The sequence below is a fragment of the Haliotis rubra genome, unplaced genomic scaffold (genome assembly GCF_003918875.1).
Source record: "Haliotis rubra isolate DU_JTF1 unplaced genomic scaffold, ASM391887v1 Scf93, whole genome shotgun sequence".
Classification (NCBI taxonomy): Eukaryota; Metazoa; Mollusca; class Gastropoda; order Lepetellida; family Haliotidae; genus Haliotis; species Haliotis rubra.
The window spans coordinates 1,365,060-1,392,437 of record NW_025767668.1 but is presented as its reverse complement, the minus strand read 5'-3'; the positions used below and the strand labels follow the sequence as shown (position 1 = coordinate 1,392,437).

Here is a 27,378-nt window from a genome sequence, read left to right as displayed (position 1 = left end):
GCAGGCTACTGCATTTGGATGAATGCAGACTGCCAAGGCTACCTAATGGATGACTCTGGCTGTACCACATGGGCTACTCATATTAAAGATATTCTGTTTAGACCTGGATTTGAATATGTGTGGTTAACACAAGATGTGGGAAAAGTCAAGATATATATTCTCCTTTTAAAACCATGATTATTTAACAACCTACAACTATCATGGTGTTGTTCTATCAACAGTTTATCTGATTCCTTCTATTTATATTCCATAATGTGTCGGTTTCCGATTACATAAAAACAACTGTAGCTGTATCTGGAGTGGGATAGGTAATGGGGTACATTCAGTTTTATTTTTATCATAGTCATGTGATTTTACATATCCAGAAAATAACAGGCATAACGCAGATGTTGTAATGCCATGGTCACTGAAGATCATTATGTCTATTCCATCACCATGATCAACCTCATGCAAAATGGAAGAATAGAAATGGATGTTATTTTGAAATGATATATGCAAAATGAGTAAAAATAATAAATATATTCTTCTTCACATACATTGTCAAAAACAAATGGTTGAATTAATCAATTATGTGTTAGACATGTATAAGATCTATTTATTATTGATTACATAATGTGGTAAACAACAATTTTTTTCTAGTTACTATTACTGGGTGTTCAGTTTATTTCGAGCATACAACAGGAGAAAATGGGACCAAATCATCGAATTATACGTCATCAACTATGTTAAAATAAAGATGGGGCGGTGGGATAGCCTAGTGGTTAAAGCGTTGGCTCGTCACGCCGAAAACCCGGGTTCGAATCCCCACATGGGTACAATGTGTGAAGCCCATTTCTGGTGTCCCCCGCCGTGATGTTGCTGGAATATTGCTAAAAGCGGCGTAAAACCAAACTCAGTCAGTCAGTCAGTAAAATAAAGATGCTAACTATATTCAATCAATGTGGTCGTTCAGAACCATGTTTTATGTGTACGATTTTGACACAATAGCGAGATGGCAGGAAATATCAACGCACATGTCGGTGTTGAAAATGGGGTCTTTGTTATTGTAACGATTTCGTGTCTCGAACCTGCATAAATAACGTTTTCGTACACGGAAAGATTTACGGAAACTGTCGATGTTTACCGAAGAGAGGCCAGACATTTGTTCAAAGCAGAGGGTAGTGCTAATGCGAGGGTCAGTGTTCAAAATCAAAAGCGGGTAGACAAATTGAATAAAATGAGCAGAAAGGTAAAGAATACAAGCTCAAAACAATGTTTTGTGAAAACGTAAGTTTTGATTGAACCGCACGTTAAAATAGTCGGGCTGTCCGGTTTTCGATAAGGTTTTGAGCATCGCCAGTGTCACCCTTTGAGTATTGTATGTAATGAGTGTAGCGGTAGAATTTTCTTAAAATTCATTTCTTCACCGATCTCGTTCAAATTTGAAATACTGGTTAATCATAACATAAAACAACAATATACGATTGCAAAAGTCTAGACTTTTATTTGTATTGTCAAACAGTGATTCGAACTCCTGTGGTTATATAATGCATACTATAATCAAAATTTTAACAAAGCGCGACGACGCGACAATGCGACAACGCGACATTTCATCAAAATGTCGCGTTGTCGCATTGTCGCGTGTCGCGTTTTAGTCAAATACGTTATAATACATACTATACTCAATATTTTAACAAAACGCGACAAGCGACGCGCGACAACGCGACATTTCATCAAAATGTCGCGTTGTCGCATTGTCACGTGTCGCGTTTTAGTCAATACGTTATAATACATACTGTACTCAATATTTTAACAAAGCGCGACACGCGACGCGCGACAACGCGACATTTCATCAAAATGTCGCGTTGTCGCATTATCGCGTGTCGCGTTTATCATTAATACCGCGGAATTTCAAAACTATTACAAGGATGATTATGTTTAGATGTTTTAAAGGGCTATAAGATACACAGGGATCGAACTCAGAGTAATAATAAATGTGGCCGTGAAGTCTGTGGGTTAAGAGTTCTTGGTTAATGGAATGGATGTGTTGAAACTGGCCATTTGCTGAAAATTATTATGATTGAGTAGGTGTATGTTTGAAACGATACAGAGTACATGTGTATCGCTTGGTATATTATTATTATTATAAATAATATAGGATTCAAACAGAATTGAAAAACAGACAAAACACATTATTGTATTGAAATATCTTGCTAATTTACCAGGTTCCTAAACCTTGAGTGAGTGAGGTGAGTGAGGGTGACAGTGGAGTGGAGCGGAGGGAGAGGAGTGTAGAGGGAGGAGCGGAGCGGAGAGAGAGGGAGGAGGGGAGGAGGAGAGGGAGAGGTGAGGGAGGGAGGGAGGAGGGAGGAGAGGAGAGGAGGAGGAGCGGAGGGAGGAGGAGGGGGAGAGAGGGAGAGGGCGGAGCGAGGAGAGGCGGAGGGGAGGAGGTGGAGAGGAGGGAGGAGAGGAGGAGGAGCGGAGAGGAGGAGGGCGAGGGAGGGAGGAGGGAGAGGGGGAGGGAGGAGAGAGGGGGGGGAGGGAGGAGGAGGAGGGAGGAGGGAGAGGAGGAGGGCGGAGAGGAGGAGGAGGAGGAGAGGGAGGAGAGGGCGGGGGTGGAGGGAGAGGAGGAGGGAGGGGCGGAGGAGGAGGGAGGAGAGGAGGGAGAGGAGGAGGGAGCGGAGCGGAGGAGAGGTGAGGAGAGGGAGGAGGAGGGAGGGAGGGGAGGAGGGAGGAGGAGGGAGGAGGAGAGAGGAGAGGAGAGGAGAGGAGTGGAGGGAGAGGGAGGAGGGAGGAGGAGAGGGAGAGAGGGAGGAGGGAGCGGAGAGGAGAGGAGAGGGAGAGGAGGGAGGAGGGAGGGAGGGAGAGGGAGGAGAGGAGAGAGGAGAGGAGAGGAGAGGAGAGGAGGGAGAGAGAGAGGTGGAGCGGAGAGGAGAGGGAGGGGAGAGAGAGGAGAGGAGAGGAGAGGAGGAGAGAGAGTGAGGGTGGAGAGGAGAGGAGAGGAGAGGAGGGAGGGAGGGAGGAGAGGAGAGGAGCGGAGCGGAGAGGAGGGAGTGGAGAAGAGCGGAGTGGGGCGGAGCGGAGCGCAGTGGAGTGGAGCGGAGCGGAGTGAGAGAGGGAGGGTTGGTTTCTGCCACTCCAAGGGTACGCAACTCTGCTAAGCGATTTCATCGTTTCTAATATCATAATGATAACAGTCCATTTGTATGGCGTTTTCCCAAGAAGAATATCACGTTCAAAGCCGACCTAAACTGTCTTTGAGGTGCTGGATGATTAAGTGATATTACCATCTCATTCTACCTGGTATCCATCCACTGCTGGTTGAACAGAGGCAGATGTCGGACAAATTCATCAGCGTCGGACAGGACTGTACCAAGAAACTCTGTCAGGAGCCACACTGTCGAACATAGTGACCCATTGGGGGACTTCACCTGATGTTTATGCCGATGTGGCCTGAATTTTAACAATATTTGAGTTTTTTCACAACCTGTGAGCTTGATATAGGTGAAATGTTCAAAGTGATGAATGTGTATGGTGCTGGGATTCGAACCTATGATCATAGTTATCTAGTGTGACTAAGAGACACAGCCCTGCATAGCAAATTGCCTCGCCTTGAATGACAGGGCCACCGTGTGCCGTCATTACAATGAATAGTACCGCTAATGATTTGTCTTGCTGCTAAAAAACACTTGATTGGTTAAACACAGTTACAATATATAATATAATAAAGCAACAATGAAAGATTTCCATTATGTTCAAGAAAAGCAGCCCCCATTGCCATTACGAGCACAACTTCATTGTAAAAACCATTGGAGGTAACAAAAGACCAGTGAAGTCTGAAATGAGAGTATAACATTGTCTGCGCATGCGTAGAATAATTGACTTTCTACATGCGCACCGGTAATCGAAAGGGCGAAAACGCGACGCGCGACAGCGCGACATGTAATATGTCGCATTGTCGCGTGTCGCGTTTTAATCATATGTTATAATACATACTATACTCAATATTTTAACAAAGCGCGACACGCGACAATGCGACAACGCGACATTTCATCAAAATGTCGCGTTGTCGCATCGTCGTCGCGTTAATAAATTTTTAGGCTGTTTTGACACATCTTACATAGGGCGACGCGCGTCGCCGCTGGAGGAATGAAAAATATATTATTCAAAACGCGACACGCGACATCGCGAAATGTCGCGTGTCGCGTTTTGTTTTATTTTGCTGTATTTGAGAGGGCGACAATGCGACAATGCGACAACGCGACAATGTCCCTTCCAGGATTCCATAGGTAAATCCTGTGTGCACTGCTTGTTTCGAGGAATTAAAAAGCACAGTGGTAAAAAATATAAGTTGTTCACTAGTCACGAGGGGGGCATGGGTTGATGTACCCTCGATGTTTGTTTATGTTCCCTGAGGCCGAAGGGCGAGAGTAACATAAACAAACATCGAGGGTGGTTATCTCCCAATTGACAGACACCCATTTGACAGACAGCCAGTTGACAGACACTGAATTAGAAGGTTAATTAGGGCAACACCTACGGGTATAATGGAACAGTCCACTGTTCAGTGAGTAGGGTGAGCCTGAAACAGGTTCCTTACTGAGAAGTTGATTGTGTGTAAATAAAACTTTGTTGTGATTAAATGATAATCGCTCTTCTCTTCTCAAAATTATTTTTACTATCAATTATTATCGAATATAAAATCAGGTTTGTCACTGAGAGGTTTGATTGTGTTTATTATTTTAAACATTTTATGCATTCAAGCAAAGGTTTGGGCACAACTTATCCAACTAAGAAAAGCCCTCTCCCAATAATAGGATATGTACAACAGAAGTTAACTGAGGCACCTTTTGTTTGAGAGATATAGATAAATGACAGAGAGATATGTACATATTTGAGAACATTCAGCTTTTCAGTTAATGGGAGACCTGCATTGCCATGAAAGATAAGATTAAGACCAGTCAATGTTCTAATTTTAACAATACTTTCTAAAGATTTTAACAGTTTACTTTGATTAGTAAACAATTGACATTCAAGGAAGTAATGATGCGTCACTTTTTATATTTATTCTAAATAAATCATAATTAACTGACTACTCGTCATATATATCTTAATCTTGTGTGCAAACATTTAACTTCTTTATTACGTATGAATAATATTTAGGTGCACACTTTTCTTTCACATGATATAAGATTTAAATGATGCAACAGAGTTGCAGTTCCTTATAGCTATGGGATTATTATTCCATATTTTAACTGCTGATCGAATAAAAGATGATGTTGAGTACCTCTGTCTTGTACATGGTTGGCTAAAATTATTGGAGTTTCTTAATTCATAACTTATCTGGTTGCCTATTACAGGTGGGAGTAAGTCCTGAAGAAAAACTGGTGTTGATCTGTTCAGTCGGAACTTTAATTTCTGAAATGCTCCAATCATTTTAGATGTCATTTTGACAATGTTTTCGAGAAGGTTAAAGCGGAATGTTTATGAAAATCAAGTTGGTTTTATTTTGTTTTGTTTCTTGCAGGAGCATTCAAATGTATTTTCGGCCATCTTTCAAAGTAAATAATACAGCTTCAGATATCTTCTTGCGTTCTTATTTGGACTATTCCATTATAATGTGTAGGTAACGGGTAGTAGCTAATCTGTTCATTGAACCGTAAATGTTATTGTTTTAAGGTGTCTGCGAACTGCCTGTCTGCGTACTGGGAGGACACCTCGAGGGTACATCAACCCATGGGCCCGAGGGACCAGTGAACAACTATTTATCTTACCGAACACCTTAATGTTAATTTTGAATTGTTTGAAGCAGATTTTGCAGACAACAAAAACAGATTTAGAGTCATCTCCCTTCCATCGATTTGCATTCGCAAAACATCGGTAATTTCCGTACATCGTATCTGATTCAGTGTTATTCGAGATAAAGAATTACTACCGCGAAGTACCAAATGAGTTGCCATTTACAGCGGGGTACATTAAAATGTTACTCGCTTGTAAGCTTGTCCACATTTGTTTCAATACCAAAACAATAAAGATAACAAACAATGTCATCTCAAATGATTTATTTGTGATACATATGATACTTATGAGACATGAAGTGCGGTTTTCGGGCTGTCCGTATGGTATAGGTGGGAGCATCTAATGGCGGCATACGTTCACTTGGCATGTCATAGGTTCGCTCAAAGAATGCAGGACCTCCATCCCTTTTTGAAGTTCGCCTTGATTGTCCATCGCGGCGTTTAACGTGCCGATTCACAATTGAGTGAGTTTAGTTTTACGCCGCACTCAGCAATGTTCCAACTATACGGGGGCGCAGATCCACAAGCTCAGATCGCCAAGTTTACGGTCTCTAAGGTAGATCTCGCATTCATCTTCCCCTTCGGAAAAGTCCTCCCCGGTAGATATATACAAATGTATTCTGTTGATTAGTTTCTGTAATTTAGAGTGAGTGAGTTTTACGCCACACTCAGCAATATTCCAGCTATATGGCGGCGGTCTGTAAATAATCGAGTGTGGACCAGACAATCTAGTGATCAACAGCATGAGCATCGATCTACGCAATTGGGATACGATGACATGTGCCAGCCAAGTCAGCGAGCCTGACCATCCGATCCCGTTAGTCGCCCCTTACGAGAAGCATGGGTTACATAAGGCCAATATTCTAACCCGGACCTTCACGGGTTCTGTAATTTAAACACCACGTCAGTTGTCATCTATTCTTTCAACACACGGAAAGCGATTCACCTGCGGTTTCTGAAAGGAAACCAAGATATTATATAATACAGCTACGAGAGGTTACCATTTTATGCTGGCTACGAATGTATTTTTTTTGCGGGACAAAGAATCTGTAATGTCAGTATTTGTCATTTCAGGTAAACCACTACCGACAAATATACTTCACTAAATCTATCTTATTCTAATTTGCCAAAGGTGTTGGCGGTAGGGGTAGCCAAACCTGGGTATCAAATGAAAAGTAATGTAGAGGCACAAACATATCCAAACATTTAAAACAGTTATGTGACGTAACAAACGAGTGAGCAAGTTAATATTTAGCGTCATGTCGGCAATATTTCAGCCATATCGTGACAAAAGTAATTGCATTTAAATCAATATTAAACTCAGTAAATTGAGAACGTAAAAACCTGTCATCGAAGGACAGTAAAATACTAGAGTATCACAGCCCTTAATTGAAAACTAGTACGCTATCATAAAAAAAAATCACAATAGACAACAGTAAAAATTATAAACGGGCTATAGATCACAGCAACTGAAGGTTGATCACCATACTAGGGACCATGGGCCGGGGACTTACAGTGCTGCCTTCATCGACCCAAGTCAAAATTAAAATGACAAAAATACTTCATTTAATAATCTGGTAATTTTTTTTTTTTTCTGGATTTGAATGCTTCGGGACTTACGTACCCTCTCAGGAGGACAAAACGCAACCGTGTTAAACTTAACTTATAAACGGGCTATAGATCACAGCAACTGAAGGTTGATCACCATACTAGGGACCATGGGCCGGGGACTTACAGTGCTGCCTTCATCGACCCAAGTCAAAATTAAAATGACAAAAATACTTCATTTAATAATCTGGTAATTTTTTTTTTTTTCTGGATTTGAATGCTTCGGGACTTACGTACCCTCTCAGGAGGACAAAACGCAACCGTGTTAAACTTAAATCGACAATAGTTCCGTGTCTGTTTTAAATAACCACTAATATTGACCTATTTTGTTCACCTTGATGGGTCTTTATTGAGGTACAATCAGAATCAGTAGTTCAATTAAAAAACTTATCATGTCAGTTTTGTTACAGGGATTCAAACAAACACAAACACTGCATTCTATTATGCTACAATGCAAATGTTGTCAATACAAATAATTCTTCTGTATGTATATATTGCAACTTACGTTTGTTTACCTCTGCTGTCTTTTTGGCTTCTTCTTGCAGTCCTTCTAAACTCACTTCTCCTTCTTAAAAATCACGGCTGCCTCTGCAAATATGTTTTTGTATTTTTAATTGTATACATGGCTTATCTTAAGGAAGTAAACGTCATTTATATTTTAAGCGTTGTAGGTTATCACTTTATTGCATATTTGAACAAGCATGTTACGCATCATTAACAGGTGTTTCATCAATAAATCAGTTTTGAAAAGTACATCTTCATTGTTTACATCAGTTGAGTTTGCAGCAATACTATTATCAATACTATAATCGATACTATTATCAATACTATAATCGATACTAATATCATTAGTATTATCAATTACAGATTAAAGATGAAAATGCAGCAGAGAGGGTTCGGGTGATCCTGGCACAGTAAGGCTGGTAAGGCTCATCATCAGCTCAAGGCCCTTGCCCCCTCTACACGCAGCCCAGACAGCGAATGGGACTTCTCCCAGGAAACGCTGCCTCGTCGATCCCATTTAGAACCTTCCGGAGAATATGAAGGCTCCCAAACACCCAGAGTGTCAGAAGGGCTGTGCTTCCCTGTGGAGAACCCGGGCTCTCTCCTGATCTACGACAAGAGAACTGGAGGTACCAAACCAAGTGCACCGGGAACAAGGGGCAGTCTGACGACAGTGTACTTGGGATGCAAACGAGACATTTCAAAGGCGAGGTCCGCATATTTATCATGCTTTTCCTGAATCTTGTCAATCCCACTACTGTCAAAAAGGGACAGAAAATTCAGTGATATAAATAAATTCATTAGCTTTATCAAAAAGATCAGGTTTGTTGGGTGGAAATCTTCTGAGGCTGTATATGGGCATATTCCAAACAGTTTTAAGGCTGCCATTTCCATGACGCCCTGGACATGTTCAGGGTCGTACCATGGATGGACCTCGGAGTCAAAGCCACAGGCATGTCGAAGACGATAGTAGAAGCAACGAGCCATGCCATCATGTCCTTTAAGATATGCTGTTTGTGCCAAGGAAGGGCATCCACTGACAAGGTGTTGGACAGTCTCCATGAATTCATTGCAAGTCGACATTTCATATTGATATTTTCTTTAAGAATCACATTTAGGCGATTGCGAGTGGGAAGTGACTGGTCCTGAGCAGCAAAAAAGGAAGCCCTCAGTTTCACATTTCAGACCAGCCGACTTCATCCAGGCGAAGGAGTCGGTTGGATTGCTATTCCGTTCCACACACTGCATGTACACATGATGCAATGCTTTCTCAGAAAGCCTCTCCACAGATGACCAACTCTGGGCAGACTTGGTGAAGGACTTCACGTGGTTTACTCCCATCGCTGTATCGTCCAGCAGTACATTGCCATCAACAATATAAACTTCAAATCTCAGATTCTGTCCAACAACCTTGGCGTGCTTAAAATAGCTGTGGAATTCCTTGCTTTCATCATGAGTCTTCACCAGAGGATCTATCATGAAGAGCCTCGACTTTGCTAAGGATCACAATAATTCTCAAGTTTACTTAAACGTAGATTTATATTTTGAAATTGTATCCATTTGAAACTGGATAAATGATAATATGGTAACCCCTCTTTAGCTAAACAGTCATTTTAATCTAACCTTATTCACTTGATACACGAGTAACCATAAAGATGGTTTTCAAGGCACCAATCAACCATTCTGCAAATCATGGAACGAGTCATTGACAAGTACACAACACCTATCAATATCAGGTATGGGTTCCACAAGATGAAATGACTAACTGAAACCTAGGATCCATGCTTACAATAAGCTTAGATATTTAACAAAATTTGACCCCACATCATGTTTTTTGTTGTTGGATCCATGATTTGATCCTTAGCAATGTGTGAATAGTATATATAATCGATTAAGAGAGGACCGAGGGTGGTGGGCTCTGTTATCAGACATGATCCTTCTGGTCAGGCGGTCAAGACTCTGGATGTCTTGTTTACTCCTACAACTGATCCAAAGGAATAGGACAGGACTGGCACAGCAAAAGTATTGGTAGCTTTGACCTTGTTTCAAGTATTTAGCTCTGAGCTCCAAATTTTGTTTAAGCGAGTTTTATACTCGGCCCGAAGTTTGTCTTGAATCATGGCATTCTGGAGCTTGTCTCGGACTTGCATTCCATGATAGTTGTAGGCCTGATCTTCCACCAGATGCTCAATAACTCCTCCCCCTTGTAACTTGACCGATCCATCATTTGTCGAGTCTGAATGTCATGCCAATATCATTAGAAATGGAGAACCCGCTCTTTCAAATTGGTATCTCCTTTCGCAAGGAGCCCAATGTCATCCATGTAAAAGGAGATGAGTAAGCGGTGTTGGGGATCTGTGCTGAGGAGGTCCGGGATGGTAACCCTCATTTTTTTTATTAAATCCTTTTAGTCATTTCAATTCAGTAGGTGTACAATCAGATAGGGTGTGTACAAATAAACATAATATGTATGAATAACAATTTTATATAATTTATATAAAGCAGCAATACATTGTTTGAAATCAAAGTTAGAAATCATCGTTGGATACTGTACTGAAGGGTGTGTAAAATAAGCAAGTATGACCATCAAAACTGTTATAAGTTGTATACGATGAGTATTGATAAAAGACAAGATTTAAGACATGAGACAACTACATTAAGACTGCAATACAGTGATCAAATATTTCCATTTTCCATGGAATGAAGGCACAGTGTTATTCTTCTTTGCAATGATTTCTTGAACCTTGAAAACATCCTTGTTTCTAAAACCTTTTATTGATAACATATTTTGTTTGATGCTTGTAATATGGATATATATTATTGGCTCATAAGATTATATGTGAAGTCAATAGACCATAAGAGCTATTGCAAAAGAGAATATCAAAATCTGTGATCACAATATCAAAAGTGATATACTGCTTAAAACAATGTTCAACTTGTCTCCAGAATTCATGCTCAAATTTACATTCTTTAAACACGTGGTGGAGATTTTCTGGTTCAGACTGACAAATACAGCAAATAATTTTATTTATAAGTTTCATTTGCAATAGCTCTTCTCCTTGCTAAATTGCTACATTCATGAATCTGTACTGAAAATCTAACAGTTTTACATCCTTGGTACAATTTCTGTATTTTGTAAAAACAGTATTCCATGAAATATTTCTGTCAAGTTCTTTCTGCCATTTATGACACACCTTGTGGAGAGTGTAACAAGCAATCATTTTGTCATAGTAATTCCTACCACCTTCCTTTTTAGAAAATAAGTTTTGAAGACTTGAGTTTAGTTTGAGGTTTTGAGTGTTAATTGCATGAGAAGAAAGAGTGGTTTTTCAGGTTTTTGCAAAAGTCAAAATAAGTGTATTGTACTCTAAAACAGTTCCTTTAATGCGATAAAGGTTTTTTAATTCATTGAAAGAAAAAAACAACAACAACAACCCAAAACACATTTTCTCCCCAAATGTCTCATATTGAGTCAATACCTCCATCAAACCAACTTTCAATATAAAGATTACTATTTCTACACTGGTGATTCATCCACCTCCTTTTTATTGAGCAGAAAGCTCAAAGGATTTAAAGACAGACAAAAAAGCAAAGGACTAAAGGAATCCCCCTGGAATATTCCCCTTCTGATTGGAATAGATTCCGAAGTCCGCACCTGCCCTTGCGAGTACATTTCAAGTTGAGTCGACCAGCAACTCATTAAACACTTGAGTAAATCAAGTAGTCGCTTCGGGAGTTCAATACAATGAAGAGACTTCAGAATCCATTCATTGGGGACAGGGTCGTATGCTTTTTTGTAGTCAATCCAGCACATGGAGAGGCTGCGGTGATATGTAGTGGTCTCTTCCAAAAACATTTTATCAATATTCCCTGGATTTTCTAGTCAAGTTATTATCAATACTATTAACAATACTATTATCAACGCATATTTTTTGTCAGGCCGTAAACACACTTTTATTGTTTTCTAATTATAGCTTTATGCGACTTAATTTTAAAGCATTTGTAAGTACTGAAGTACATAATGTTAGGTAAAGTCCCATTTCGTTGGTTCATCAGACTCGGTTCCCCCACAGCATAATGGACATGAACAAAGCAGTTATTTGGAAAATTTTAAAAAGAGATATATCTTTATCTATCAGTATTGATTAAACGTTGATAAAACTGTTTTACTTTAGTTGTAGCATGGTATGACAATTTACGCTGTGCATTGTGACACATGTTAAAAACACTACCAAAACGCGACGTAACTGAAAACAAAATAACGAGATTATCTTACTGATGGCGGAACCTGCCTTCCTCGGTTAAGCCTGCTAGTCTGCATAGGGTGTCCACGTTTACTTTCACTGCTTCTTCTCGCACGTTCAAATCTATAGATGAAAGAAACATCGCAAAAAGGCAAAAATACTAAATTATCTTGGAATAATAATACTCGCAATGTATATTGATACCGTAAGTCATATGAATGTCACGAATTTAATTAACCCTGTATAAAGTGTGTCATTGCTTCAGAATCATGAAACCAAAGAGATACGAAAACACGGGCACGGACCTGTTTCACTTCCCTCAACAGTTATCCTGCCCACCTAGTCTTCCAAACCACCCGCTATCCTGCCCACCTAGTCTTCCAAACCATCCGCTATCCTGCCCACCTAGTCTTCCAAACCATCCGCTATCCTGCCCACCTAGTCTTCCAAACCATCAGCTATCCTGCCCACCTAGTCTGTTAAACCATCCGCAATTCCCCCAACAACTCCGATCCTAGATCCAAACCTGCCCCATCACCCATTAGAATCACCATACCCTACCAAGGCCCTGTCACTCATCAGCTATTTCGTCTCACAAGAGACCATATCTATATGGTCTCTGGTCTCACCAAGAGGTGAGGTGAAATTGGGTTTAACGTCGTTCTTGAGAATATTTGGCTCATATGACGACGAGCATGCGTGTGTATGTGTATTTGCCTGGTACTATTGCTTTGATCATTGTTTCATTGCTGTCTGTACTTAAAGCTTCATCAGAGTCTTGCAAATTATTTTATTCTGGCTTCCATTTGTTTGTTCTGGCCTCAGTTTGCGTTTAATTATTATTATTAATAATGTTATTGGTCTTGTGTATCATGAACATCACATTAATTGTTACAGTAATTGAATTGCAAATGAAACCATAACCCAGCGAGTAGCGAACTCTTTGATAACTTATGTTTTACTTGATTGGAAGTTTTACAAAAAGTATTTATGCATCCCTGTGGGTGCGCTAATACATTGTGTTCCGTCCATTGTCAATTTTTATGAGTATTGGACGCAGGATTTATATATATGCTCTTTGTCTCATACCATTCATTCAACTGATGAAGAAGTAAGGATATACTCCTAAACGTTGTGCTCGTCATCATAAAGCAGTTGACATCTATTAAAAACTCTTCCTTAATATCTTTCAGTTTATAATTAACAAGTACAGGATGTGTCGAGCAGCTGATGAAGCTAGGGCTTAAGTCATGCACCATGTTAGTCTGTCTCACAGTCCCTGAACCGCATTATCCCCCCCCCCCCTTATGTCCAGCCCTTTCTGCAATGTGCTAAGCTCTAAATGAAGCAAGTCTAGATTTCCTTCGAACCTCCTTTTCAGTTCAAGTTTTCTCTGTTGAAATTACATATATTCAGCGACTACAGGTTAAGTTAGCACTATGCAGGAGGCCTTGTACGCAGTCAACAATCTTGAAAGGGCAAGCCTACCAATATGAGCCTTTAAGTTATTGTTTGGATAAGTTTTCTTAACCCGAATCCTAATTAATTCAGGCAAACCCGACAGTCTGTTCCAACGTGACTGTGACTAAGACTAAATTGTAAAACATCAGACTGAACTTCTGTCAAACCCATGCAATTAAACATAGCGTTTGTTTGCCACTTTCTGATTATAGAAAAACTGGAGACAGATGTCGGTCTTTGTGCATCCCCTATCTTACAAGAATTCCTTTTTGGATAAAATGCGTCCTTTATCAAATATCGCATTTTAATAGCTAAATAAATGCATTTGTTCATCAATTCTTGTCAATTGCATTAGACTGGTCTCCCGTCTCTTCTCAAAACAAAATATACCACTAGTGAATTTAATCGTGTGAGGAAATGCGTAAAAAAATACGACAGATACATTTTTAATGAAAGACTTTTGTAAGCATGCTTGATAGATTTACCTCACCTCAATGAAAATACCAGTGTACATAACACAAGTCTTAGAATTGATAAAGATTGCGTGGAATTTGAACTTTAGATTAATAACAAAGTGTTTTTATTATTGGATCACCATTGATAAAATGATTAAAACAAATTGTAATAATTTTGATTACAATTCCATTTCAAACAGTTAATACACTGAAATGTTTATAGGGAAATCTTGCATTTACACATCTATTCTCAGAAATAGTTTACTATTCATGTTTTATAGCAACGGCTATACCACCTGACATCTGATCAGTACCGGTAATTCCAGGTGTGTATAACATTGCATATCCCAAACCCATGAAGATCCGCGTAAGAATTGGTCTTCAACAACCCATACCTGTCGTGAGCAGCGGCTAACGGAATCGGGTGGTCAGGCTCGCTGACTTCCTTGACACATGTCATCGTATCCCAATTTCGTAGATCGATGTGCATGCTGTCAGACTCGATTATTTACAGATCGCCGCCATATAGCTGGAGTATAGATGGATGCGGCGTTAAACAACAAACCAACCAAATGCCTAACGATATTTTATGTAATAATAGTGAGTGTGGTTTATACTTAATGCGTGTCGTGTCGTTCGTTAAATATTCGTTAATTGTTATATTCGGATTTCAGAAACACCAAAACAGACTGCTATGTTTCCACGTGGAGCCACGAAAATTGTTAAAAGTGGCCTTCTGGCGCTCATAGGCATATTAGCAGTTGCTCTTCTGGTGGCCTTCAAATACCAAGACGTAATACCACAAGTCGGAGTCTACAACGACGGAGCAAGAATCCTATCAGACAACAACGCTGAACATATCAACAAACCTCACACTACAATCTGGACTCAAACTGTGACACCGTCAGGTAGTAGTGTTACAACCGACCATGACAGAAAACAATCGGACAATGTGCAGAGTATATCCCCTAAACCGAAACCACAATTAAAAGTTCAAACTTGGAATCATCCTAACGATAACCCAGCATTTTTCAAACGTCGGGAACACAAAGTTACTCCATTGGATTTTAAGTTTACAATAGCTAGTGACGTGTGTGCTGATGGTCAGACGGATTTAATTATCCTTGTCCTGTCAATGATCCCACACAGAGATTTTAGGAACTCGATACGCGAGACTTGGGGCAGCTTCACACGCAATAACACATGGGCTGGGACATCCTTATCACTTGTTGTCAGACTTGTGTTTATTTTCGGTGAAACTGGAAATGTTTCAGAAAATAAAGACTTACTGAAGGAAGCTTCAGAGAATCATGACATTGTCCAGGCAAATTTTAAAGAAAGTTATTTCAATCTTACCTATAAAGTTCTTTCTGGATTTAAGTGGGTAAAAAATCATTGTCCCGGAACCAAATTCATTATGAAAAACGACGAGGATTCGTTTGTCCACATCCCATGGTTGGTAGAACGTTTACAGTCAACGGACTGGAACAGTAGGATCATCGGACCATATTTTACCAATGAAATCCATCAAACATCGGGGAAATACGGGGTGAGTCAACAAGCCTACCCCTTCCGTGTTTATCCACCTCATGTGAAAGGCAATATCTATATTCTGCCAACCAATACGGCCATGCAGATTCTGGAAGCTGCAGAATATATGCCCTATGTGAACATGGAGGATGCCCATATCACAGGGATCCTTGCAAAGGTTGTTGGGGCAAATCATAAAGCCATACCCAGTAATGAATACAATCCCTATGGAAGGCCGGGAGTCTGTGATTTTGCAAAGAGGAAGAAATTCGCTGGAAGAGATGTATCAGCAAAGTATGCAAGAGACATATGGGTTAAATTAGAAAATCCTAAATTATGCGGCTAGAAAATGCACACGGTGAAGGTGTTAGTGTACCTTTGAACACCAGTGGCACCAGGAGATGTAGAATGTTGCTACTTTTTACCCACAATGCGATCGACTGCAAAAAATCCTTGTCAGCAGAGGTTACTAGCGGGACCGGGTGAATGGGTTCGCTGACTTGGTTGATGCAAATTCCTGTTGTAAAGATTGAAGCTCATGAAGTTATTCCCTGGATTTTCTAGTCCAGATTCGATGCTTCACCCATGATGTAACTGAGTGCGGCGTTAAACAACAAATAAACAAACCTGTATAAGGAATGTTGTCTCCATACACAAACATATGCTTATGAATTGATGAATGGTTCGCCATTATGTGTCTTCGAAAAATACATATTTTGGTTTGGGTAATATTTATGTTATTATTTGTAACGAAATATTTATATTATCTATATATTTTTTCTAAAAAGATAGTTGTTTGTAAATAATTATCTATGACCGATAGTCACGCACGGTGTTATGTCAACTATTTCGTTGTTGTTGTTCTTCAGGGGTTCCGGGATTCCGGGGTTCCATGGGTTCACCTCTGTTATACATTGTTGTAACAAGGATGTGTGCAGGTGTTCAGATGGTATTACCATAACCTCTTGTCTTTGTGTTGAACAACGTTCGCTATTTTAAGTGAATGTAATGCTATCATCATTCTGTTAAGTGTAATCATTCTGTGTATGTAATACTCGTTGTATGTTGGATGATCAGTATAGAAATGTGTTGATATTTGTATAGTGTCCTGTACCCTGTTACACTTTGAGTCTGTCTGTGTGGTCTGTGTGAACAAGTGCGTTCCTGTACCCTGTAAGGGGGAGATCCTATGGTCTGTGTGGACCAGTGCGTTCCTGTATCCTGTAAGGGGGAGCTTCCTAAAGCCTGTGTGGACCAGTGCGGTCCTGTGTTCTGTAAGGGGGAGCTCCTATGGCCTGTGTGGACCAGTGCGGTCCTGTGTCCTTTAAGGGGGAGCTCCTATGGTCTGTTTGGACCAGTGCGGTCCTTTGTTCCGTAAGGGGGAGCTCCTATGGTGCGTGTGGACCATTGCTGTCCTCTGTCCTGTAAAGGGGAGCTCATATGGCCTGTCTGGACCAGTGCGGTCCTGCATCCTGTATCCTGTAAGGGGGAGCTCATATGGCCTGTGTGGAGCAGTGCGGTCGTGTGTCCAGTAAGGGGAAGCCCCTATGGCCTGTGTGGACCAGTGCGGTGCTGTGTCCTGTAAAGGGGAGCTGCTATGGTGCGTGTGGACCATTGCTGTCCTCTGTCTTGTAAGGGGGAGCCCCTATTGCCTGTGTGGACCAGTGCTTTCATGTGTCCTGTAAGGGGGAGCTCCTATGGTCTTTGTGGACCAGTGCGGTCCTCTGTCCTGTAACGGGGAGATCCTATGGTCTGTGTAGATCAGTGCGGTCCTGTGTCCTGTAAAGGGGAGCGACTATGGCCTGTGTGGACCAGTGCGGTCTTGTGTCCTGGAAGGGGGAGCTCCTATGGTCTGTGTGGACCAGTGCGGTTCTGTGTCCTGTAAGTGGGAGCCCCTATGGCCTGTATGGACCAGAGCGGTCCTGCATCCTGTATCCTTTAACGGGGAGCTCCTATGGCCTGTGTGGACCAGTGCGGACCTGTATACTGTAAGGGGGAGCTCCTATGGTCTGTGTTGACCAGTGCGGTCCTGTGTCCTGTAAGGGGAAGCTCCTATGGTGTGTGTGGACCAGTGCGTTCCTGTGCCCTGTAAGGGGGAGCCCCTATGGCCTGTGTGGACGAGTCCGGTCCTGCATCCTGTATCCTGTAAGGGGCAGCTCCTATTGCCTGTGTGGACCAGTGCGGTCCTGCATCCTGTATCCTGTAAGGGGGAGCTCATATGGCCTGTGTGGACCAGTGCGGTCGTGTGTCCAGTAAGGGGAAGCCCCTATGGCCTGTGTGGACCAGTGCGGTGCTGTGTCCTGTAAATGGGAGCTCCTATGGTGCGTGTGGACCATTGCTGTCCTCTGTCTTGTAAGGGGGAGCTCCTATTGCCTGTGTGGACCAGTGCTTTCATGTATCCTTTAAGGGGGAGCTCCTATGGCCTGTGTGGACCAGTGCGGTCCTCTGTCCTGTAACGGGGAGATCCTATGGTCTATGTAGATCAGTGCGGTCCTGTGTCCTGTAAAGGGGAGCGACTATGGCCTGTGTGGACCAGTGCGGTCTTGTGTCCTGGAAGGGGGAGCTCCTATGGTCTGTGTGGACCAGTGCGGTTCTGTGTCCTGTAAGTGGGAGCCCCTATGGCCTGTATGGACCAGAGCGGTCCTGCATCCTGTATCCTTTAAGGGGGAGCTCCTATGGCCTGTGTCGACCAGTGCAGACCTGTCTACTGTAAGGGGGAGCTCCTATGGTCTGTGTTGACCAGTGCGGTCCTGTGTCCTGTAAGGGGAAGCTCCTATGGTGTGTGTGGACCAGTGCGTTCCTGTGCCCTGTAAGGGGGAGCCCCTATGGCCTGTGTGGACGAGTCCGGTCCTGCATCCTGTATCCTGTAAGGGGCAGCTCCTATTGCCTGTGTGGACCAGTGCGGTCCTACATCCTGTATCCTGTAAGGGGGAGCTCCTATGGCCTGTGTGGACCAGTGCGGTCCTGTGTCCGGTAAGGGGGGGACCCCTATGGCCTGTGTGGACCAGTGCGGTCCTGTTTCCTGTAAGGGGGAGCTCCTATGGCCTGTGTGGACCAGATCGGTCCTGCATCCTTTATCCTTTAAGGGGGAGCTCCTATGGCCTGTGGACCAGTGCGAACCTGTATCCTGTAAGGGGGAGCTTCCTAAAGCCTGTGTTGACCAGTGCGATCCTGTGTTCTGTAAGGGGGAGCTCATATGGCCTGAGTGGACCAGTGCGGTCCTGTGTCCTTTAAGGGGGAGCTCCTATGGTCTGTTTGGACCAGTGCGGTGCTTTGTTCCGGAAGGGGGAGCTCCTATGGTGCGTGTGGACCATTGCTGTCCTCTGTCTTGTAAGGGGGAGCTCACATTGCCTGTGTGGACCAGTGCGGTCCTGCATCCTGTATCCTGTAAGGGGGAGCTCATATGGCCTGTGTGGAGCAGTGCGGTCGTGTGTCCAGTAATGGCCTGTGGGAAGCCCATATGGCCTGTGTGGACCAGTGCGGTGCTGTGTCCTCCTGTAAGGGGGCTCTATGGTGCGTGTGGACCATTGCTGTCCTGTCTTGTAAGGGGGGGGAGCTCATATGGCCTGTCTGGACCAGTGCGGTCCTGCATCCTGTATCCTGTAAGGGGTAGCTCATATGGCATGTGTGGACCAGTGCGGTCCTCTGTCCAGTAAGGGGAAGCACCTATGGCCTGTGTGGACAAGTGCAGTCCTGTGTCCTGTAAGGGGGAGCCCCTATTGTCTGTGTGGACCAGTGCTTTCATGTGTCCTGTAAGGGGGAGCTCCTATGGCCTGTGTGGACCAGTGCGGTCCTCTATCCTGTAACGGGGTGATCCTATGGTCTGTGTAGATCAATGCGGTCCTGTGTCCTGTAAAGGGGAGCGACTATGGCCTGTGTGAACCAGTGCGGTCCTGTGTCCTGGAAGGGGGAGCTCCTATGGTCTGTGTGGACCAGTGCGGTTCTGTGTCCTGTAAGTGGAAGCCCCTATGGCCTGTGTGGACCAGAGCGATCCTGCATCCTGTATCCTTTAACGGGGAGCTCCTATGGCCTGTGTGGACCAGTGCGGACCTGTATACTGTAAGGGGGAGCTCCTATGGTCTGTGTTGACCAGTGCGGTCCTGTGTCCTGTAAGGGGAAGCTCCTATGTTGTGTGTGGACCAGTGCGTTCCTGTGCCCTGTAAGGGGGAGCCCCTATGGCCTGTGTGGACGAGTCCGGTCCTGCATCCTGTATCCTGTAAGGGGCAGCTCCTATTGCCTGTGTGGACCAGTGCGGTCCTACATCCTGTATCCTGTAAGGGGGAGCTCCTATGGCCTGTGTGGACCAGTGCGGTCCTGTGTCCGGTAAGGGGGGGACCCCTATGGCCTGTGTGGACCAGTGCGGTCCTGTTTCCTGTAAGGGGGAGCTCCTATGGCCTGTGTGGACCAGATCGGTCCTGCATCCTTTATCCTTTAAGGGGGAGCTCCTATGGCCTGTGGACCAGTGCGAACCTGTATCCTGTAAGGGGGAGCTTCCTAAAGCCTGTGTTGACCAGTGCGATCCTGTGTTCTGTAAGGGGGGAGCTCATATGGCCTGAGGACCAGGACCAGTGCGGTCCTGTGTCCTTTAAGGGGGAGCTCCTATGGTCTGTTTGGACCAGTGCGGTCCTTTGTTCCGGAAGGGGGAGCTCCTATGGTGCGTGTGGACCATTGCTGTCCTCTGTCTTGTAAGGGGGAGCTCACATTGCCTGTGTGGACCAGTGCGGTCCTGCATCCTGTATCCTGTAAGGGGGAGCTCATATGGCCTGTGTGGAGCAGTGCGGTCGTGTGTCCAGTAAGGGGAAGCCCATATGGCCTGTGTGACCAGTGCGGTGCTGTGTCCTGTAAAGGGAGCTCCTATGGTGCGTGTGGACCATTGCTGTCCTCTGTCTTGTAAGGGGGAGCTCATATGGCCTGTCTGGACCAGTGCGGTCCTGCATCCTGTATCCTGTAAGGGGTAGCTCATATGGCATGTGTGGACCAGTGCGGTCCTCTGTCCAGTAAGGGGAAGCCCCTATGGCCTGTGTGGACAAGTGCAGTCCTGTGTCCTGTAAGGGGGAGCCCCTATTGCCTGTGTGGACCAGTGCTTTCATGTGTCCTGTAAGGGGGAGCTCCTATGGCCTGTGTGGACCAGTGCGGTCCTCTATCCTGTAACGGGGTGATCCTATGGTCTGTGTAGATCAATGCGGTCCTGTGTCCTGTAAAGGGGAGCGACTATGGCCTGTGTGGACCAGTGCGGTCTTGTGTCCTGGAAGGGGGAGCTCCTATGGTCTGTGTGGACCAGTGCGGTTCTGTGTCCTGTAAGTGGAAGCCCCTATGGCCTGTGTGGACCAGAGCGATCCTGCATCCTGTATCCTTTAACGGGGAGCTCCTATGGCCTGTGTGGACCAGTGCGGACCTGTATACTGTAAGGGGGAGCTCCTATGGTCTGTGTTGACCAGTGCGGTCCTGTCTCCTGTAAGGGGAAGCTCCTATGGTGTGTGTAGATCAGTGCGTTCCTGTGCCCTGTAAGGGGGAGCCCCTATGGCCTGTGTGGACGAGTCCGGTCCTGCATCCTGTATCCTGTAAGGGGCAGCTCCTATTGCCTGTGTGGACCAGTGCGGTCCTGCATCCTGTATCCTGTAAGGGGGAGCTCATATGGCCTGTGTGGAGCAGTGCGGTCCTGTGTCCAGTAAGGGGAAGCCCCTATGGCCTGTGTGGACCAGTGCGGTGCTGTGTCCTGTAAAGGGGAGCTCCTATGGTGTGTGTGGACCATTGCTGTCCTCTGTCTTGTAAGGGGGAGCTCATATGGCCTGTCTGGACCAGTGCGGTCCTGCATCCTGTATCCTGTAAGGGGTAGCTCATATGGCATGTGTGGACCAGTGCGGTCCTCTGTCCAGTAAGGGGAAGCCCCTATGGCCTGTGTGGACAAGTGCAGTCCTGTGTCCTGTAAGGGGAGCCCCTATTGCCTGTGTGGACCAGTGCGGTTTCATGTGTCCTGTAACGGGGAGATCCTATGGTCTGTGTAGATCAATGCGGTCCTGTGTCCTGTAAGGGCAGCGACTATGGCCTGTGTGGACCAGTGCGGTCTTGTGTCCTTGAAGGGGAGCTCCTATGGCCTGTTTGGACCAGAGCGGTCCTGCATCCTGTATCCTTTAAGGGGAGCTCCTATGGCCTGTGTGGGTCCTGTGTCCAGCGCTGACCTGTATACTGTAAGGGGGAGCTGCTATGGTCTGTGTGGACCAGTGCGGTCCTGTGTCCTGTAAGGGGAAGTCCTATGGCCTGTGTGGACCAGTGCGCGGTCCTTTGTTCCTGTAAGGGGAGCTCCTATGGTGCGTGTTGACCATTGCTGTGCTCTGTCTTGTAAAGGGGAGCTCATATGGCCTGTCTGGACCAGTGCGGTCCTGCATCCTGTATCCTGTAAGGGGGAGCTCCTATGGCCTGTGTGGACCAGTGCGGTCCTGTGTCCGGTAAGGGGGACCCCTATGGCCTGTGTGGACCAGTGCGGTCCTGTTTCCTGTAAGGGGGAGCTCCTATGGCCTGTGTGGACCAGATCGGTCCTGCATCCTTTATCCTTTAAGGGGGAGCTCCTATGGCCTGTGGACCAGTGCGAATCGTATCCTGTAAGGGGGAGCTTCCTAAAGCCTGTGTTGACCAGTGCGATCCTGTGTTCTGTAAGGGGGAGCTCATATGGCCTGAGTGGACCAGTGCGGTCCTGTGTCCTTTAAGGGGGAGCTCCTATGGTCTGTTTGGACCAGTGCGGTCCTTTGTTCCGGAAGGGGGAGCTCCTATGGTGCGTGTGGACCATTGCTGTCCTCTGTCTTGTAAGGGGGAGCTCACATTGCCTGTGTGGACCAGTGCGGTCCTGCATCCTGTATCCTGTAAGGGGGAGCTCATATGGCCTGTGTGGAGCAGTGCGGTCGTGTGTCCAGTAAGGGGAAGCCCATATGGCCTGTGTGGACCAGTGCGGTGCTGTGTCCTGTAAAGGGGAGCTCCTATGGTGCGTGTGGACCATTGCTGTCCTCTGTCTTGTAAGGGGGAGCTCATATGGCCTGTCTGGACCAGTGCGGTCCTGCATCCTGTATCCTGTAAGGGGTAGCTCATATGGCATGTGTGGACCAGTGCGGTCCTCTGTCCAGTAAGGGGAAGCCCCTATGGCCTGTGTGGACAAGTGCAGTCCTGTGTCCTGTAAGGGGGAGCCCCTATTGCCTGTGTGGACCAGTGCTTTCATGTGTCCTGTAAGGGGGAGCTCCTATGGCCTGTGTGGACCAGTGCGGTCCTCTATCCTGTAACGGGGTGATCCTATGGTCTGTGTAGATCAATGCGGTCCTGTGTCCTGTAAAGGGGAGCGACTATGGCCTGTGTGGACCAGTGCGGTCTTGTGTCCTGGAAGGGGGAGCTCCTATGGTCTGTGTGGACCAGTGCGGTTCTGTGTCCTGTAAGTGGAAGCCCCTATGGCCTGTGTGGACCAGAGCGATCCTGCATCCTGTATCCTTTAACGGGGAGCTCCTATGGCCTGTGTGGACCAGTGCGGACCTGTATACTGTAAGGGGGAGCTCCTATGGTCTGTGTTGACCAGTGCGGTCCTGTCTCCTGTAAGGGGAAGCTCCTATGGTGTGTGTAGATCAGTGCGTTCCTGTGCCCTGTAAGGGGGAGCCCCTATGGCCTGTGTGGACGAGTCCGGTCCTGCATCCTGTATCCTGTAAGGGGCAGCTCCTATTGCCTGTGTGGACCAGTGCGGTCCTGCATCCTGTATCCTGTAAGGGGGAGCTCATATGGCCTGTGTGGAGCAGTGCGGTCCTGTGTCCAGTAAGGGGAAGCCCCTATGGCCTGTGTGGACCAGTGCGGTGCTGTGTCCTGTAAAGGGGAGCTCCTATGGTGTGTGTGGACCATTGCTGTCCTCTGTCTTGTAAGGGGGAGCTCATATGGCCTGTCTGGACCAGTGCGGTCCTGCATCCTGTATCCTGTAAGGGGTAGCTCATATGGCATGTGTGGACCAGTGCGGTCCTCTGTCCAGTAAGGGAAGCCCCTATGGCCTGTGTGGACAAGTGCAGTCCTGTGTCCTGTAAGGGGGAGCCCCTATTGCCTGTGTGGACCAGTGCTTTCATGTGTCCTGTAACGGGGAGATCCTATGGTCTGTGTAGATCAATGCGGTCCTGTGTCCTGTAAAGGGCAGCGACTATGGCCTGTGTGGACCAGTGCGGTCTTGTGTCCTTGAAGGGGGAGCTCCTATGGCCTGTTTGGACCAGAGCGGTCCTGCATCCTGTATCCTTTAAGGGGGAGCTCCTATGGCCTGTGTGGACCAGCGCTGACCTGTATACTGTAAGGGGGAGCTGCTATGGTCTGTGTGGACCAGTGCGGTCCTGTGTCCTGTAAGGGGGAAGTCATATGGCCTGTGTGGACCAGTGCGGTCCTTTGTTCCGTAAGGGGGAGCTCCTATGGTGCGTGTTGACCATTGCTGTCCTCTGTCTTGTAAAGGGGAGCTCATATGGCCTGTCTGGACCAGTGCGGTCCTGCATCCTGTATCCTGTAAGGGGGAGCTCATATGGCCTGTGTGGAGCAGTGCGGTCGTGTGTCCAGTAAGGGGAAGCCGCTATGGCCTGTGTGGACCAGTGCGGTGCTGTGTCCTGTAAAGGGGAGCTGCTATGGTGCGTGTGGACCATTGCTGTCCTCTGTCTTGTAAGGGGGAGCCCCTATTGCCTGTGTGGACCAGTGCTTTCATGTGTCCTGTAGGGGAGCGACTATGGCCTGTGTGGACCAGAGCGGTCCTGCATCCTGTATCCTTTAAGGGGGAGCTCCTATCGCCTGTGTCGACCAGTCCGTTCCTGCATCCTGTATCCTGTAAGGGGGAGCTCCCATTGCCTGTGTGGACCAGTGCGGTCCTGCATCCTGTATCCTTTAAGGGTGAGCTCCTATGGCCTGTGTGGACCAGTGCGAACCTGTATCCTGTAAGGGGGAGCTCCTATGGCCTGTGTGGGCCAGTGTGATCCTGTGTCCGGTAAGGGGAGCTGCTATGGCCTGTGTCGACCAGTCCAGTCCTGCATCCTGTATCCTGTAAGGTGGAGCTCTCATTGCCTGTGTGGATCAGTGCGGTCCTGCATCATGTATCCTTTAAGGGTGAGCTCCTATGGCCTGTGTGGACCAGTGCGGACCTGTATCCTGTAAGGGGAGCTCCTATGGTCTGTGTGGGCCAGTGCAGATCCTGTATCCTTTAAGTTCCCCCCTATGGTCTGTGGACCAGTGCGGTTCTGTGTCCTGTAAGTGGGAGCCCCTATGGTCTGTGTGGACCAGCGCGGTTTTGCATCCTATATCCTTTAAGGGGGAGCTCCTATGGCCTGTGTGGACCAGAGCGGACTTGTATACTGTAAGGGGGACCTCCTATGGTCTGTGTGGACCAGTGCGGTCCTGTGTCCTGTAAGTGGGAGCTCCTATGGTGTGTATGGACCAGTGCGTTCCTGTGTCCTGTGAGGGGGAGAACCCTATGGCCTGTGTGGACCAGTGCGGTCCTGCATCCTGTATCCTGTAAGGGGGAGCTCCTATTGCCTGTGTGGACCAGTGCGGTCCTGTGTCCGGTAAGGGGGAGCCCCTATGGCCTGTGTGGACCAGTGCGGTCCTGCATCCTGTGTCCTGTAAGGGGGAGCTCCTATGGCCTGTGTGGACCAGTGCGTTTCTGTGTCCTGTAACGGGGAGAGGCTATGGTCTGTGTGGACCAGTGCGGTCCAGCATCCTGTGTCCTGTAAGGGGGAGCACCTACAGCCTGTGTGGACCAGTGCGGTCCTCCATCCTGTATCTTGTAAGGGGGAGCTCCTATTGCCTGTGTGGATCAGTGCGGTCCTGCATCCTGTATCCTTTAAGTGGGAGCTCCTGTGGTCTGTGTGGACCAGTGTGGTCCTGTGTCCTGTAAGGGGGAGCTCCTATGGTGCGTGTGGACCAGTGCGGTCCTGTGTCCTGTAAGGGGGAGGTCCTATGGTCTACTTGGACCAGTGTGGACCTGTATCCTGTAAGGGGGAGCTCCTATGTCCTGTGTGGACTAGTGCGGTTCTGTGTCCTGTACGTGGGAGCAGCTATGGTGCTTGTGGACCCGTGCGTTCCTCTGTTTTGCAAGGGGGAGCTCCTATAGTTTGTGTGGACCAGTGCGGTCGTGCATCCTCTATCCTGTAAGGGGGAGCTCCTATGGCCTGTGTGGACCAGTGCGGTCCTGTGTCCAGTAAGGGGGAGCCTCTATGGCCTGTGTGGACCAAAGCTTTCATGTGTCCAGTAAGGGGGAGCTCCTATGGCCTGTGTGGACCAGTGCGGTCCTGTGTCCTGTACGTGGGAGCTCCTATGGTGCTTGTGGACCCGTGCGTTCCTCTGTCTTGCAAGGGGGAGCTCCTATAGTCTGTGTGGACCAGTGCGGTCGTGCATCCTCTATCCTGTAAGGGGGAGCTCCTATGGCGTGTGTGGACCAGTGCGGTCCTGTGTCCAGTAAGGGGGAGCCTCTATGGCCTGTGTGGACCAAAGCTTTCATGTGTCCTGTAAGGGGGAACTCCTATGGCCCGTGTAGATCAGTGCGGTCCTGTGTCCTGTAAGGGGGAGCAACTCAGGCCTGTGTGGACCAGTGCGGTCTTGTGTCCTGGAAGGGGGAGCTTCTATGGCCTGTGCGGACCAGAACGGTCCTGCATCCTGTATCCTTTAAGGGGGAGCTCCTATGGTCTGTGTGGACCAGTGCGGTTCTGTGTCCTGTAAGTGGAAGCCCCTATGGCCTGTGTGGACCAGAGCGATCCTGCATCCTGTATCCTTTAGCGGGGAGCTCCTATGGCCTGTGTGGACCAGTGCGGACCTGTATACTGTAAGGGGGAGCTCCTATGGTCTGTGTTGACCAGTGCGGTCCTGTCTCCTGTAAGGGGAAGCTCCTATGGTGTGTGTAGATCAGTGCGTTCCTGTGCCCTGTAAGGGGGAGCCCCTATGGCCTGTGTGGACGAGTCTAGTCCTGCATCCTGTATCCTGTAAGGGGCAGCTCCTATTGCCTGTGTGGACCAGTGCGGTCCTGCATCCTGTATCCTGTAAGGGGGAGCTCATATGGCCTGTGTGGAGCAGTGCGGTCCAGTGTCCAGTAAGGGGAAGCCCCTATGGCCTGTGTGGACCAGTGCGGTGCTGTGTCCTGTAAAGGGGAGCTCCTATGGTGTGTGTGGACCATTGCTGTCCTCTGTCTTGTAAGGGGGAGCTCATATGGCCTGTCTGGACCAGTGCGGTCCTGCATCCTGTATCCTGTAAGGGGTAGCTCATATGGCATGTGTGGACCAGTGCGGTCCTCTGTCCAGTAAGGGGAAGCCCCTATGGCCTGTGTGGACAAGTGCAGTCCTGTGTCCTGTAAGGGGGAGCCCCTATTGTCTGTGTGGACCAGTGCTTTCATGTGTCCTGTAACGGGGAGATCCTATGGTCTGTGTAGATCAATGCGGTCCTGTGTCCTGTAAAGGGCAGCGACTATGGCCTGTGTGGACCAGTGCGGTCTTGTGTCCTGGAAGGGGGAGCTCCTATGGCCTGTTTGGACCAGAGCGGTCCTGCATCCTGTATCCTTTAAGGGGGAGCTCCTATGGCCTGTGTGGACCAGCGCTGACCTGTATACTGTAAGGGGGAGCTGCTATGGTCTGTGTGGACCAGTGCGGTCCTGTGTCCTGTAAGGGGGAAGTCATATGGCCTGTGTGGACCAGTGCGGTCCTTTGTTCCGTAAGGGGGAGCTCCTATGGTGCGTGTTGACCATTGCTGTCCTCTGTCTTGTAAAGGGGAGCTCATATGGCCTGTCTGAACCAGTGCGGTCCTGCATCCTGTATCCTGTAAGGGGGA

General features: G+C 46.8%; 1 protein-coding gene and 2 long non-coding RNA genes across 4 annotated transcripts in view; 2 read left to right on the top strand and 1 right to left on the bottom strand.

Moving 5' to 3' along the window:
- Window positions 1-16,700, top strand: part of LOC124264581 (beta-1,3-galactosyltransferase 5-like) — a 32,946-nt gene extending 16,246 nt beyond the window's left edge. For both annotated transcript variants that reach the window (XM_046699331.1, XM_046699332.1), the window contains one exon: window positions 14,724-16,700. In XM_046699331.1, the coding sequence (XP_046555287.1) occupies window positions 14,744-15,925 (1,182 nt within the window). In that variant the 5' untranslated portion in view covers window positions 14,724-14,743 and the 3' untranslated portion in view covers window positions 15,926-16,700. The remainder of the gene's footprint in view (window positions 1-14,723) is intronic.
- Window positions 16,701-18,183: 1,483 nt separating this feature from the next.
- Window positions 18,184-20,070, bottom strand: LOC124264582. Its single transcript, XR_006895173.1, has 3 exons — window positions 20,050-20,070; window positions 18,700-18,807; window positions 18,184-18,429 (listed from the first exon to the last, which is right to left on the bottom strand). It is a non-coding gene; the product is annotated as an uncharacterized LOC124264582 (long non-coding RNA).
- A 5,216-nt stretch (window positions 20,071-25,286) lies between these two features.
- Window positions 25,287-26,228, top strand: LOC124264583. The gene is made up of 3 exons (XR_006895174.1): window positions 25,287-25,516; window positions 25,824-25,881; window positions 26,139-26,228. It is a non-coding gene; the product is annotated as an uncharacterized LOC124264583 (long non-coding RNA).
- The last annotated feature ends 1,150 nt before the right edge of the window (window positions 26,229-27,378 follow it).